The sequence below is a fragment of the Onthophagus taurus genome, chromosome 6, assembly GCF_036711975.1.
Source record: "Onthophagus taurus isolate NC chromosome 6, IU_Otau_3.0, whole genome shotgun sequence".
NCBI lineage: Eukaryota > Metazoa > Arthropoda > Insecta > Coleoptera > Scarabaeidae > Onthophagus > Onthophagus taurus.
Window position 1 is genome coordinate 11396115 of NC_091971.1, and position 15093 is coordinate 11411207.

Here is a 15093-nt window from a genome sequence, read left to right on the forward strand (position 1 = left end):
TTGCATTAAAAAGAGGATACTTCAATTAATAATTGTTGATATTTCCACAAGGATCCTTCAAGAAATTAATTTTATAGCGAATTTTGAAAATTATCGATAAAAATAGTAACATCGAAAATTTTATCGAAACTTCAAATATTGTTTTCTCAAAAACTAAAAGTTATTTTTCAAAACGTGTTGGTTCGTTGGAAAGAGGACACTTTTATTAACACTTTGGGAAATTTTCATACTCATATTCCAAGAAATGGATTTTATACGAATTTTTAAAACATAATCGGCGAAAATTGCAATTTCGTAAAAATTGTCGATCATTTCAAAAATTTATTTCTCAAAAACTAAAGACGATTTTTCAAAACGGCTTTTTGCATTAAAAAGATGATACTTTAATTGATAATTGGTGATATTTCCACAAGGATCCTTCAAGAAATTAATTTTATAGCGAATTTTGAAAATTATCGATGAAAATTGCAAGATCGAACATGTTATCAAAACTTTAAATATCGTTTTCTCAAAAACTAAAAGTTATTTTTGAAAACGGATTGGTTCATTGGAAAGAGGACACTTTTATTAATACTTTAGGAAATTTTCATACTAAAATCATATTTCAGTGCTTTTGAGAACTTTTCCCACTGCAGCAAGAAGATTGTTTCCGTACCAGTGTGTTTGTTTTATTGTGAATTGCCCTACATTCTTCACAACATCCTTACCAGCACTTTTCTTTCATTGTGAATTGTCATAACTTCCTCTAGTTGCTGGTTTGTACATGGAATAGCCGTTTCCTTTTATCTGGCTTTTTAGCTTCACTACCTCACAAAATCAATGTGTGCCTTCCTTTGTTTGCCGCCTTGGATAGAAAATGTAACAAAAAGTGAGTTCAACAGATTTCCAAATAGCGGAATTGGATTTTACGATGTTAGAGATTTTCTATACATTTCCATGCATTTCCTGATTATTTCCAAGAAATGTCAAGGATTCTGAATGTTTCCAAGAATTGCCAAAGGGCTCCAGGGATTTATTTGAGATGAATCAGCATTAACAAAGAGTCTTAAACCATTTCCAAGAACTTGACGACCATTCCCAATTAATTTCCGAACTTTTTCTTAGGAATTGAGAGATTTTTTAAGTATTTCCATGCATTTCCTGATAGTTTTCAAGAAACGTTAATGATTTTGAAAGTTTCCAAGAACTGTCAAAAAGATGCACTTTTCTATCCCTTTGAATTTTCCCATAGAAGCATACTTGTGCATTGATATACTCAAGAATGATATGTGACAAGTATTTTCTTTGACGCTCAATAGCTGGTATTGGTTATCTGGATATCTCTGGTTATCTGTGTATTAAAGATGTTAATCAAGTGTTAATTTCCGAGATTAGATTGCAAGTATGTAATAAGTAAAGTGTATAACAGTGGGCTAATAATAAACCCCACGGAAATAGTTATGAAATTCACATTAAAAATATTTAATAAGTTGTATTATGAAAACCGTTGGTGAAATCAAGGATTCGTTTGGTGGCTTATCTTGATACAATGCACAATCCATTTGGTTCAGCGATGCAGTAATACATTAAAATATCCTATAATTAAGCAACCTAGGTTGAGGTTGCTTAATTTCTTGCGATCATCAACCATATTGCAATGAGACTCAAATCTTTCCAGGCACTAACTGAATCTGATTTTGGTATAGTAGGTATTGAATGAGTATAAAGAATGCGTAGACAATTCTAATGTTTCCAAATAAACCATTCAAGTACTTTGTTTATACCTTTGTTATATCTAATACCTGCCTCCACGACATTAACAGTAAATATTAGATATGTTTTAAATTTGGGATAAGGTTAAAATGTTTTGAAACTTTCCTGAAAAAATAAAAGAACGTGTTCAATTGAATCCTATCGCTCTAATAATTATTATTATCGATTGTTTATAACGTAATCAAATTTAACGGAATGTTACGTTATCATTTTGATAATTTAGATAATAGTATCGAAATAAGAATTAAACGCGAAACATAAGTATCGCGATTATTTAGTCCCGACGGCGTCAATTAACTGTATCAAGTTCGCGTTTTGTGCGATGGGAAAAACGTTAGCTGAAGTTTTTGCCGCTGACAGAAATAAAAATGTCAGGTAGACAATAAAACTTCACAAAAAGATTTTCTTTGACGTTCTATTAATTGTATGTTTTTGGTTTTGTGTAGATTTGGAAGAGATTATTATATACGACAAGCATCTAGATCCGCGGGAATTAGTAAGAAAGATTACGCTGCGGCTACTGAGGAGGTAAGTTTAAAGGAAACTTTGGCGTCTTTAGAAGGAAATTTTTTGCACCACAGTGTTTCCAGAAGGTTGTATTCGCCGAGAAATTCAAGTAGAAATTTCGCTAAAAATCCCTTGTTACATTTTAACGAACAGTATAAAACGTTATAAATTAGCTACTGTGATGTATTGTGTTGGGTATTGTTGATATTGTTAAAATAAATTCAAATTTACAACTAATTATTTTATTAATTAATAAACGTGTACCTCGTTTTTTTCCATTTTTGATAGAAAATTTGGTAAGTTATCGTTTTTTAAGTCATTGGAGAGGTTGCAATACTAACAATACTCAAATGCTTATTTTTTATCTATCATCAAAAGACAACTTGTAAATCACATGAGAGATAAAGCTAAATTCATCTTAAATAAACATCAATCATATCAATTATTACTGTGTTATCTTAACAATTTTTTGTTATCGCTAAATAATATTAACAATTTCCTCTCATCATCGTTATGATAAAATTTTTGCATTTCCTTTACTGCTTAAATTAAAATTTCACTCATAAGGTATCATTTTTACCAAAAAACACGAAATTACGATGTTTATTTTTTTATATAAACGAATTAACTAAAAGTATTAACAGTTTTATCAAAAGATAACACTGTTCTTAATCTAGTTAATCACGTGCAAAATCCTTCAACAAACCACGTACCTATTTTTAATGCGCCTTGAACATTCCATGACTAAGACAATACTTATTATTCCTATCGAATACGCCGGAATCCTATCTACATATACAGCCGCGAAAGTTGTAAATACCTCATTATTTAACCGTTGGTTTTTTTTTTATTTTACATAGATACGCGGGTACGAACTTGACGATGAAACATTAGTCACAGCAGTTCCTGCGGTAATATATCAAGAAGAAGACCAGCAATACCCATCAATGAGTGAATCTTCAGCAACAATAACTTCACTTAGACCAAATCGTTTGGATATCTCAAGCGATTCGGATATGAGTATCGAAAGGATTTATAATCCTCAAACTGGAACGATGACCGTTAACTCAGGGGGTGTTATTCAAGAATTTTCGGTGAGTAGTAATCCTTCTACAAGCCCCGAAGGGTTAAAATACATAAAAAAGGAATTTGATGAACCAATCGATGAAAATCATAATCAATCGCTATCGATCGAAGAACAAAAACAAGAATTTTTGAGGTCGTTGACCATAGAAAGTGATCAAAGTACACCGATTATCGAAGATATCGTAGCAACCCCCGCTTCTATTATTGAAGATGTGCCATATGAATTTGAATCTATTTCAAACGGATTTGAAAGAAACCAATTAAAAGAAGATATAGCACCAAGTTTAAAAAAAAGCCTCAGCAAATTCGATGATATCACAAACGAATTTAGTAACACCAAAGAAATCGTTTATAAAACTCACGAATACAATCTTATTAACGACCAAAAAAATCAAAACGAACACGATGAAATTGATGTTACGTTGGATAAAAATTTAGTTCAAGAGTTCGATTTCGTTTTAAAAATGAAAGATTATCCCCAAATCCCCGCAAAATATTTCGGGGAAGTTAAAAGTTTAGTTGATGATAAACCCGCAACGAAAACGTCGGATTATTCCGAAGAAGAATCATTCGAAAACAAAGATTTTAGTTTAGAGTATTCCACCGATATCACTGATGATGCTTCAAGACCTGAAAGTGCTTTAGAAACTGATCCGGAAATTATCGATTTGAAAGAAAAAAAGCTTGTGAAGGATTTATTGGGAAAATACTCAAAAAGTATTTCTAACGTCGCGTTGATTCCGCAAAAGAAAAATGAAGAAACGGGAATTAAAAAACAAATCTCGTTGGAAAATATTGTTCAAAATGGGGAAAATTTGAATGAAGTTGAGTTAGAAGAAAATGGATGTGATGAAAATAATCAATTTAATCATATTCCTTCAGTACAAAATTTGAAAAAAATATTTGATCGTCAACCAAAGGTAAATATTTTTTAAATTTAGATTAATTTTTTTGTTATTTTGTTGTATTATTTAGGAAATCCTCGAAGTAAAGAAGGATGTTGTTAATGTATATAGTTTAACAGCGAGGAGTTTACCCAAAAGTATTACTCAACAATTAAAAAATGATGAAGATTTATCTGTTAAAACAGGTATTTATTATTTATTTAATTATTATATTATTATACAATGATTCTGAACAACAAGTATTCCCCTAAGATTCCCTTAGGTTGGATAGTGTCTTGAAATCAAAAGTTTTGTTGATTTTATCTTGTTCTGTTGTTGCCACTTCAAACTGGCCGGGTTTTCAGGAAAGATAGAGCCCTCCATCTTCAATTCATTTACCATCTTAACTAAAATTTATCCTGTTTGTTATTTATTATCCTTGCTGCTTGGCGTGAATACCTTACACGTCAATAGACTTGTAGCGCAAAAAGCGATTCTAGTTGTCTTAGTATTGCTTAGTTAAGATCATTCATTAGAATTGAACTTAATTGTCTCTTAGCATTCCAAATCTTCCTGCCCCTAAACCCCCAGTTGTTTAAATAATGTTATCCTAAACATGTCGACTGATGATGAGTTGGAATATATGCAGAATTTAAAATCTAACCTAGTTACTTAAGAAAAGCAAAATGATTTGGTCTTTGGAGAAGAACTTGTTGGCAGCAGGAACTAACATTCATGTCTATAGATGTAAAGAGGAAATTTTTTTCCCAATTTTTCAAATAAGTACATATAAGCAAATAATAATGGTGACATTTCTGGATTACATTATGTATTGCACATTGTGTACATGACTTAGTGACCTCTTCGAAATATGTAATCATGCCAAACATATAATCTTGCAACAAATCAATCCAATAAAAAACATTCTCTAATTTCTTTCTTCACTTGTATCTTGCATATTGAAGCAAAAACTGCTCCACAACAATTTCATAGTCATTTTTATTTAATCATTTTTCTCTAATTAATAAGAATAGTAATTGTTAATTCCAAGTATTCTAGATTTTTTAGAGAAAGATTTTTTAGACAAGTAAATCAGAACCAAAAACAATACTACAATACTATACAGTTGTCTCAAATTCTTTGTTCACATAGGCTATAAATATCTCCTGAACTAAAAGAGATAGAAAAAAAGTAGCGTACATATTATGATCCCGCTTTTCGAGAAACTGCTAATACAGAAAGCTCCAAACAACATACTCGAATATCTCATTTATTGCCAAAGATGAGATTCTGGTGCATTTCAAAAATTTATTTCTCAAGAACTGAAAGAAATTTTTCAAAACGTCTTATTGCATTAAGAAGAGGATACTTTAATTAATAATTGGTGGTATTTCTACAAGGATCCTTCAAGAAATTAATTTTATAGCGAATTTTGCAAGTTATCGATGAAAATTGCAACATCGAAAATTTTATCAAAACTTCAAATATTGTTTTCTCAAAAACTAAAAGTTATTTTTCAAAACGAGTTGGTTCATTGGATAGAGGACACTTTTATTAACACTTTGGGAAATTTTCATACTCATATTCCAAGAAATTGATTTTATACGAATTTTTAAAACTTAATCGGCGAAAATTGTAAAATTCGAAAAAATTGTCGATCATTTCAAAAATTTTTTTCTCAAGAACTAAAAGTGATTTTTCAAAACGGCTTTTTGCATTAAAAAGAGGATACTTTAATTAATAATTGGTGATATTTCTACAAGGATCCTTCAAGAAATTAATTTTATAGCGAATTTTGAAAGTTAACGATGAAAATTGCAACATCGAAAATTTTATCAAAACTTCAAATATTGTTTTCTCAAAAACTAAAAGTTATTTTTCAAAACGGGTTGGTTCATTGGAAAGAGGACACTCTTATTAACAATTTGGGATATTTTTATACTCATATCAATCGCTTTTCTGCTTCTGAGCTCGTTCCAGTGTGCTAATGAAAATCGCAGCTTGCTGTACAACTCCTCGACGTTCCTTGAATCTAAATTTATTCTCTGAGAATAAGCAGAAACAATCTGTAATTTCTTAATGTCTTTGATGTTTAATCTCAACGTCGCTTACTACTGCTGGTTGCTATCCCTTTTTCAACAATACAATGATTTCATAGTAAAAAAGCGTCCCAATCCAACTCAACCTATCCCAACCCAAGCTACAACACCAAAAATAGTAGCGGTAGTATAGGTAGAATTTTTTTCCCATGTCTTATTCTCGAGATTTTACAACTAACTTTATTTTTAAATCCCATTTTCAACTCTTTCTATGAACACTGTCAAACATGGTCCATACAAAACATCACCTTAATTAAATATTGCGAGAATTAGATGAATTAAAGACATCACATAAACATATTATGTATGTTTAATATGTATGTATAAACTCCTTTGTTATGAATTTGAAGATAGTAATAGTTCAAATTCATAACAAATTCCATGTTTTCATTGTTGACCTCAAAAAAAACTCTAAAATTTAATCAACCAAACATGTTGATCAGAATCAGGTGACTAAAAAAAAATGTTTTTATTCAAAATTTAATTCTTTTATAGAAGAAGAAAATTTACCTACAAATGAAGAAGATGAAGAATTACTTCCTGCTGATATTACAAGAAACCGAATCAAATTCTTTGAAGAACTTGAAAGGACGAAACACTGATTAATAAAGTAATTAAAATTAAGTTTCGTTTTATTGAAGATAATGGATCCAAAGATATTTGTTTATATTAAATGTTGAATTTTATTGTAGAATTTAATCTTAATCATTTTATTTATAAATATTTTTTAAACATAATAAATTGTTATTAGAGCTATAAAAATTTGAATCTTTTTTTCTATGAGAAATGAATATCTTCTTTGTTAAAAGCAAGAAGTAACCTGCAACAAATTAACATTTTAATATTATTTAAGATTAAAACGAGAATCTTACTGAATAAAATCATCAATATCCATAGTCCTAGCTCGTTTTTCATTTGCATTTATGCTTTTTAAGATTTCTTCAACCTTTTCTTTAATAGATAAATCCTCAGGGACAGTCTAAAATTACTCAAACATAATTTTTTAATTAAAATAGGTATTTTAAAATAAATTTACCTTATTATGTAAACTACAATACAATTTGTAATTTTTTTCTAAAGTCAATACAACTGAAGTTTGTTTAAAAGCAGCTGCTAAAGTTTTATTTTTTCGTGTAAAAGCTATCCTTGTAAGTCCATCCCATTCTGTGTAAGGAATGGGAGGTGGAGGATTTCTTGGTTCTATTCTAACAACAGCAGATTCCACTTTTGGAGGTGGACGAAAATTATTTTTTCCAACCTAATCAATCAAAAATTAAATTAAACTGTTAATTTACACATTTTTTACTTACACTCATTAACATATCAACCCTGGCTAATAATTGAGTATTAATTGATAATCTACAATACAATTTATCACCTGGTTTAGCTACTAATCTTTGTGCAAATTCTTTTTGAAACATTAAAACAGCACACCGGAAAAACGGTCTGTGTAATAATAATTTAAACACTAAAGGTGATGATATTTGATAAGGGATATTTGCCACGCAAACATTAAAAAAAGGTAACTCTGTTTTTAAAACATCTCCAACCATAATGTGTAATTTTTGTTGCATGGGGGTGCCTTGAACGCGTTTTTGTAATTCAGCTACTAATCTATAAATAATTTAAATTATTTAATAAGCTAATATGATGAAGGACAAAAATAACCGTGTATCAATTTCGCAAGCAATGACTTTGTTGACTTTCTCTATTAATTTAACGGTCATATTTCCTGTTCCTGGACCTATTTCAAGAGCAACATCAGTCGATCGCAAACCAGATTTTTCTAACATTGCCGTAATTATCATAGGATTTTTGAGAATATGTTGGCCAAAGTCCTTATTAAACATAATTCCTACAAAAATTTATTTATTTAGTGATTATTCTAAAATAATTATGGTGTTACCTTGTCTAGCAACTTCATTGTGTATTCTTGATTTCTTCTCAGTTTTTATTTTTGGCATTTTTAATAAGGTATTAGTGATATTAATTAAATAAAAGATTGTTTACTATATACCACGTGTGGATGACGTTTAAATTTGAGGTTATGTTGACTTTTAAAAGTCATTTTAATATTTTTTGTAATTTATTTTTAAATTTTAATTTATTATATAAATTTAAATTCTTTTTATTATGGCAAACCTCAAACGTAATAAGAAAATAATATATAAATTAAAATAATTGTTTTATTACGGTTTTAAAATTACTTGTAATTTGGGTTGCATATGTTTAAGGTAAAATTCAAATAATTTTTCATATCTAGGATTAAAATAAGATTTGGAAGATTATAGAAAAAATCTGTATAGATAACCATTGGTATTATCAGAAGGATTCTGACAAAGATCTGATAAGAGAATGAATGAATTGTTACAAGACAGTAACAAGTATCTAAGTATCTATATCTGTATTCTTAATCTGCAGATTGATTATTCCAAACAAACACGAGATACAAATCGTTACACACCCCGGAAAATATTTACAAAGTTCAAACATGTGCGATGAATTTCTTAAGAAAACGTTGTTCGCTTAAGAAATTAGTACGTTGAGTATCAATAGAGTTCGAGGTACCAGAATCCCGCGACAAAGTCATTGGCCTTTACGGTCGACAGCGCGAACGAAGAACACACCTGCCTCGTGCCCCTGATGCAATAAATCGGCGGATACTGGAGATGTTTTTTTTTTTCAGTGATCGGTTTTACGAGCGCGGTACCTTTTAACTGTTTCAGCATTTGATCGTTAGGCCAGAGAAAGAAATCGGACTCCACCACAGACCGTTTGAAGAGAATCGAGAAGAACCGCTACACGAGATTAGCGTAAATACATTATCGGTGCCGTTGAAACCTTCACTTTTATGGGATTTATAGTGGGTTTATCCCAATGGTGTTTAAGATTTAACAGTTACAATGACCTCTAAATCGATTTTTTTCCACCAAATCGAATTACATCGTTGAGCCATCTTAAGAATCCCTTTAGGAGCAAGAAGAACTTAAAACTGGATGAACCGGTCGTTAATACTTATTACAGTTGGATTTCGCATTATCTGAAAGAAGGGTTGGGTATAAAACCATACGTTTACAGTTTCCGAGCATCAGTTTAACCAGAGATGCAATACAAGTGGTTTTTGTTCTTCAGTGTTTTAACCGCGGCCAAAGCTGCTTTGGTATTCAACAATGAGATTCCTGCAAATGTAATTTACGATGGAGATGTCACTCATCGAGTTTACGTAAGGAATTTAGATAAGATTACTCGAGAAGAAACACAAAAATTAGATGCGATTCAAGAACAATTCGATGATAACAATCTTTATGCAAACATCCGAGAGATTGTAAATAATGGTGTCCAAAGAATTAAAAATAACTTAAAGTCTTCTCAACAAGTGGTTGAACCTTATGTATGGAATTCTTTCAATGAAGGAATCGATAATTTTCTTAAATCGGTGCAAAATAACAACGCATTGAAACAAAGTTCGAATTCGACATCAATTGTAAGTCAATTTCAAAATTTCGCAAATAATTTTTTTGGCCAACTCAATGCACAAAATAATAAAACATCGCAACAACAATCGCCGCAAACTCCCATTGGATTCTTCCAAAATGGAATTTCCCAAATACAAAATGGTATAAGCAACATTTTTTCAAGACCACAAGCAACTTCTACAAGCAATCAAAGTGTAGAACAAAATGCTGTCAGTAACAATTTGAACCCTCAACCATACCAAGTTGTTCAAACTCAAAATGTGTCGAATTCAACTAACTTAAATCCTTTTTCAAATCGTCCCATTTTGAACGCTATAAATTATTTTAATCCGTTTCGGCAAACTACAACAAATCCAGCTTCGTTATCAAGTAGTACTCAAAATATTCCTATACAATCAAGTAATCAACAAGTTAATTCTGTAATCGCTGATTCTTTAATAAATAACCAAGTTGCTCAAACATCTTCACCTCCAAATTTACCATCTAATTTAAATAATCAAAGTTTAAATCCTTTTGCAAATCGTCCGATTCTAAACGCTTTAAATTTTTTTAATCCTTTTCGACAAACCACAAAGATACTTGCAACAACTACTCTTAGTCCAAGTATATCTAACATTGGGATTACTGGAAATCCTGGAGTTCAATCTGGTTCGAATCTAATCAATTCTTTGAATGGAGTTAATTCTGCTTTACCAGGAAATTCATTGGGGAGTCAAATTAGTTCGGAAATTCCTTCTAATTCTCTTCAAACAGGAAATAATTTAATTGGAGGTGTACAACAAATAGGAGGTGTTATCCCCGCAATTCAATCTGCGAATCAAGTTGCACAACAAGTTAAAAAATGTGTTCAAAATAATGGAAGACAATAAATGATGAGAATAAGATAATATAATTATTTAATAATATATTTATTTAAAACTTTGAAATAAACTTTTATAAAAATAAATGTTGTTTGAAGAACGCTTTTTTCGTTTTATTCTAATTTTAGTTCAATGAAAAATATAAAACAATCTAACGCTAAATAACAACTAGAACTAGAGGTTTAGTTATAATTTTAGTTTTAGTTCAAAATGGGTTGGTTCACTGGAAAGAGGACACATTTATTAACACTCTGGGAAAGTTTCATACTCATATTCCAAGAAATGGATTTTATACGAATTTTTAAAACTTAATCGGCAAAAATTGAAAAATTTGTCGATTATTTCAAAAATTTATTTCTCAAGAACTAAAAGTGATTTTTCAAAACGGCTTATTGCATTAAAAAGAGGATACTTTAATTAATAATTGTTGATATTTCCACAAGGATCCTTCAAGAAATTAATTTTATAGCGAATTTTGAAAATTATCAATGAAAATTGCAACATCGAAAATTTTATAAAAACTTCAAATATTGTTTTCTCAAAAACTAAAAGTTATTTTTCAAAACGGGTTGGTTCATTGGAAAGAGGACACTCTTATTAATACTTTGGGAAATTTTCATACTCATATTCTAAGAAGTTGATTTTATACGAATTTTTAAAACTTAATCGGCGAAAATTGCAAAATTCGAAAAAATTGTCGATCATTTAAAAAATTTATTTCTCAAGAACTAATAGTGATTTTTCAAAACGGCTTGTTGCATTAAAAAGAGGATACTTTAATTAATAATTGTTGATATTTCCACAAGGATCCTTCAAGAAATTAATTTTATAGCGAATTTTGAAAATTATCAATGAAAATTGCAACATCGAAAATTATGTCAAAACTTCAAAAAAAAACTAAATGTTATTTTTCAAAACGTGTTAGTTCATTGGAAAGAGGACACTCTTATTAACCCTTTGGGAAATTTTTATACTCATATTTCAAGAAATGGATTTTATACGAATTTTTAAATCTTAATCGGCGAAAATTGCAATTTCGTAAAAATTGTCGATCATTTCAAAAATTTATTTCTCAAAAACTAAAGGCGATTTTTCAAAACGGCTTGTTGCATTAAAAAGAGGATACTTTAATTAATAATTGTTGATATTTCCACAAGGATCCTTCAAGAAATTAATTTTATAGCGAATTTTGAAATTAATCGATGAAAATTGCAACATCGAAAATTTTATCAAAATTTCAAATATTATTTTTTCAAAAACTAGAAGTTGTTTTTCAAAACGGGTTGGTTCATTGGAAAGAGAACACTTTTATTAACACTTTGGGAAATTTTCATACTCCTATTCCAAGAAATGGATTTTATACGAATTTTTAAAACTTAATCGGCGAAAATTGCAATTTCGTAAAAATTGTCAATCATTTCAAAAATTTATTTCTCAAAAACTAAAGACGATTTTTCAAAACGGCTTGTTGCATTAAAAAGAGGATGCTTTAATTAATAATTGGTGATATTTCCACAAGGATCCTTCAAGAAATTAATTTTATAGCGAATTTTGAAAATTAACAATGAAAATTGTAACATCGAAAATTTTATCGAAACTTCAAATATTGTTTTCTCAAAAACTAAAAGTTATTTTTCAAAACGGGTTGGTTCATTGGAAAGAGGACGCTTTTATTAACACTTTGGGAAATTTTCATACTCTTATTCCAAGAAATGGATTTTATACGAATTTTTAAAACTTAATCGGCGAAAATGGCAAAATTCGAAAAAATTGTCGATCATTTCAAAAATTTATTTCTCAAGAACTAAAAGTGATTTTTCAAAACGGTTTTTTGCATTAAAAAGAGGATACTTTAATTAATAATTGGTGATATTTCCACAAAGATCTTTCAAGGAATTAATTTTATAGCGAATTTTGAAAATTATCGATGAAAATTGCAACATCGAAAATTTTATCAAAACTTCAAATATTCTTTTCTCAAAAACTAAAAGTTATTTTTCAAAACTAATTGGTTCTTTGGAAAGAGGACACTTTTATTAACACTTTGGAAAATTTATCTAATATTAACTAGTACTACCTAGCACTGTCATTAGAACTAACACTAGACCTAGAACTAGAATCATTCGGGTTTAGCCGCACGTCTTTAAAGACGGCTAAACCCGAATGGTTCTAGTACCAGGTCTAGTGTTAGTTATAGTTTTAGTTCAATAAAAATGTTTAATTTTATTATATTTAAAAAAGTTAATACATAACAATCAACATTAATCTTGGTACTTCTATATTATAACATCAATTAACTTTATAAAATCTAAAATGTACCGTTATGCACAAGAAACGATTCAAACGTTCGCTTTTACGAGATGTTCTCATGATTTATTATAATGTTTATGTTTGTGGTATCTACGGACGAGAGTTCATCGAATTCGCCTAAATATCACATTAAAAAGACGTCGAGAGTGTGATCTCGTCTTAAAATTTAACAGTTAGAATGTCCTCGACCTCTCAACATCGCAATAAATTTATACTTTATACCTTTAATTTAGGTTATTTCCGAGTAAAATTTTTTTCTTCCTTAATTTCGAAATAACTTAAGTAAGTTAATTTTTTTCCAAGAAGTCGATTTGTATCGTTTGCTTCGTGAAGCATCCTTAAGTGTCCCCTAGCAGCAAGAAGGGAATCGAAGAACTGGAGGAACCGGTCCTTGTTTCTTATTAGCGTAGCGTTTCGCTTTATCTGCCGAAGAAGAGTTGGGTATAAAGCCAAACGTTTGCGGTTTCTGAGCATCAGTACGTCTCAAGATGCAACACAAGTGGTTTTTGTTCTTCAGTGTTTTGGCGGCGGCCAAAGCCGCTTCGGTATTCCACGGTGAAATTCCTGTTAAAGTGATTTACGACGAAGAAGTCACCCATCGACTTTACGTAAGAAATTTGGATAAGACCACTCAAGAAGAAATACAGAAATTAACTCCGGTTCAAGAATCAATTGAACAAGAAAAAAATGAAGCTGTAAATTTGAAAGCTTTGAAGAACCACGAAGAAAAGGTCCAATTATCTCAAGAGGAGTTGTTGCTGGCTACAAGACGACTTCCTCTGGATCAAGAAGAAAAGGTTGAAGAAAAAAAATTAAGAATTGTAACCCCTCCTGAAGTTACAGTTGATGAAAATTTAGAAAATGATAATAATCTTTATGAGAAGATCCAAGAAATTATTAATAACGGCATTGAAACGATTAAAACCGACGTAAAATCTTCCCAAGAAGTCGTTCAACCTGCCATTTGGAATTCTTTTAATGAAGGGGTCGAAAATTTCCTTCAATCAGTGAGAAATAGAAACGCTTTAAGACAAAACTCGAATTCTTCTTTACCCATTTTGGATCAATTCCAAAATTTCGCCAGTAATTTCTTCGGCCAATTCACTGGTCAAAATAACAACGTACCGCAAGATTCCCAACAACCCGGATTTCCACAAAACATCGCCGGATTTTTCCAAAACGGTATATCCCAAATTCAAAGTGGAATAAGCAACGTTTTTTCGGGACAACAATCAACGTCGGCAACAATTTTAGGGGATAATCCGAGTACAGCAGCTCCAACAAATCCGATTCAAGGTTTCGTACAACAAGCTCAAAGTACTCTAAGTAACATTTTTAATCCCCAACAACAAAATAATCAAGCCGATCAAAACACGTCGCCACCAAATCCAATTCAGACCATATCTAATTCGATTGGTCAAGCGTTTCAAAATTTTAATCCATTTGCGAATCGTCCGGCTGGAGAAGAAACTTCGACGCAAAATAATCCTTTTCAAGCGATTCAAAACGCTTTGAATAATTTTAATCCTTTTCAGCAAACGACGGTGAAATCGTCTGATGCATCATCAACAACAGCTAATCCAATTCCAAGCATACCAGGTATTCCATCAATTCCTAACGTTCCTTCAATCCCTACCATTCCACCAAACTTAACAAATGTTGGACAACAAATTTCAGAAAACCTTCAAAATCCAGGTGCAGCAATTGGATCTTTGGTTGGGGGAAATAATCCTTTACAAGGGGTTGGTCAACAAATCGGTTCTGCAATCCCAGGGAATCCATTACAAAGCGGAAATAATCCATTACAAGGAGTTGCTCAACAAATCGGTTCTGCAATCCCAGGAAATCCTTTACAAACAGGAACGAATCCAATTGAAGGGGTAGCCCAACAAATCGGTGGGGCTATTTCTGGAAGTCCAATTCCAACAGGGTCGAATCCAATTGGATCTTTAGCGGGACAAGCTGGAAATTTAATTCCGAACAATCCAGGAAATAATCCTTTGCAAGGGATTATCCAACAAGGTGGAAATTTAATTCCGAATAATGGGTGAAAAATCGTCTTGATTTGAAATGCTTTTTTTAACTTTTTTGTATCAAAATAAAATTTATTTAAAATAAA

General features: G+C 30.7%; 4 protein-coding genes across 4 annotated transcripts in view; 3 read left to right on the plus strand and 1 right to left on the minus strand.

Annotated features, from left to right (window-relative positions):
* Nucleotides 1-7090, plus strand: part of LOC111424332 (uncharacterized) — a 43040-nt gene extending 35950 nt beyond the window's left edge. Inside the window, exons 11-14 of the mRNA XM_023057833.2 lie at nt 2199-2280; nt 3120-4265; nt 4321-4435; nt 6824-7090. Of these exons, the coding sequence (XP_022913601.2) occupies nt 2199-2280; nt 3120-4265; nt 4321-4435; nt 6824-6930 (1450 nt within the window). The 3' untranslated portion in view covers nt 6931-7090. The remainder of the gene's footprint in view (nt 1-2198; nt 2281-3119; nt 4266-4320; nt 4436-6823) is intronic.
* Nucleotides 7010-8377, minus strand: LOC111424334 (probable dimethyladenosine transferase). The gene is made up of 6 exons (XM_023057837.2): nt 8235-8377; nt 7997-8183; nt 7639-7942; nt 7365-7586; nt 7201-7307; nt 7010-7148 (listed from the first exon to the last, which is right to left on the minus strand). Exons 1-6 carry the CDS (start codon nt 8290-8292, stop codon nt 7106-7108), a joined length of 921 nt encoding a protein of 306 aa, XP_022913605.1. The 5' UTR covers nt 8293-8377; the 3' UTR covers nt 7010-7105.
* Nucleotides 8378-9431: 1054 nt separating this feature from the next.
* Nucleotides 9432-10673, plus strand: LOC139429975 (putative uncharacterized protein DDB_G0286901). Its single transcript, XM_071196490.1, has one exon. The coding sequence runs from the start codon at nt 9432-9434 to the stop codon at nt 10671-10673; it is 1242 nt and encodes a 413-aa protein (XP_071052591.1).
* A 2734-nt stretch (nt 10674-13407) lies between these two features.
* On the plus strand, nt 13408-15093 carry LOC139429921 (uncharacterized). The gene has a single exon (XM_071196338.1). The coding sequence runs from the start codon at nt 13463-13465 to the stop codon at nt 15023-15025; it is 1563 nt and encodes a 520-aa protein (XP_071052439.1). The 5' UTR covers nt 13408-13462; the 3' UTR covers nt 15026-15093.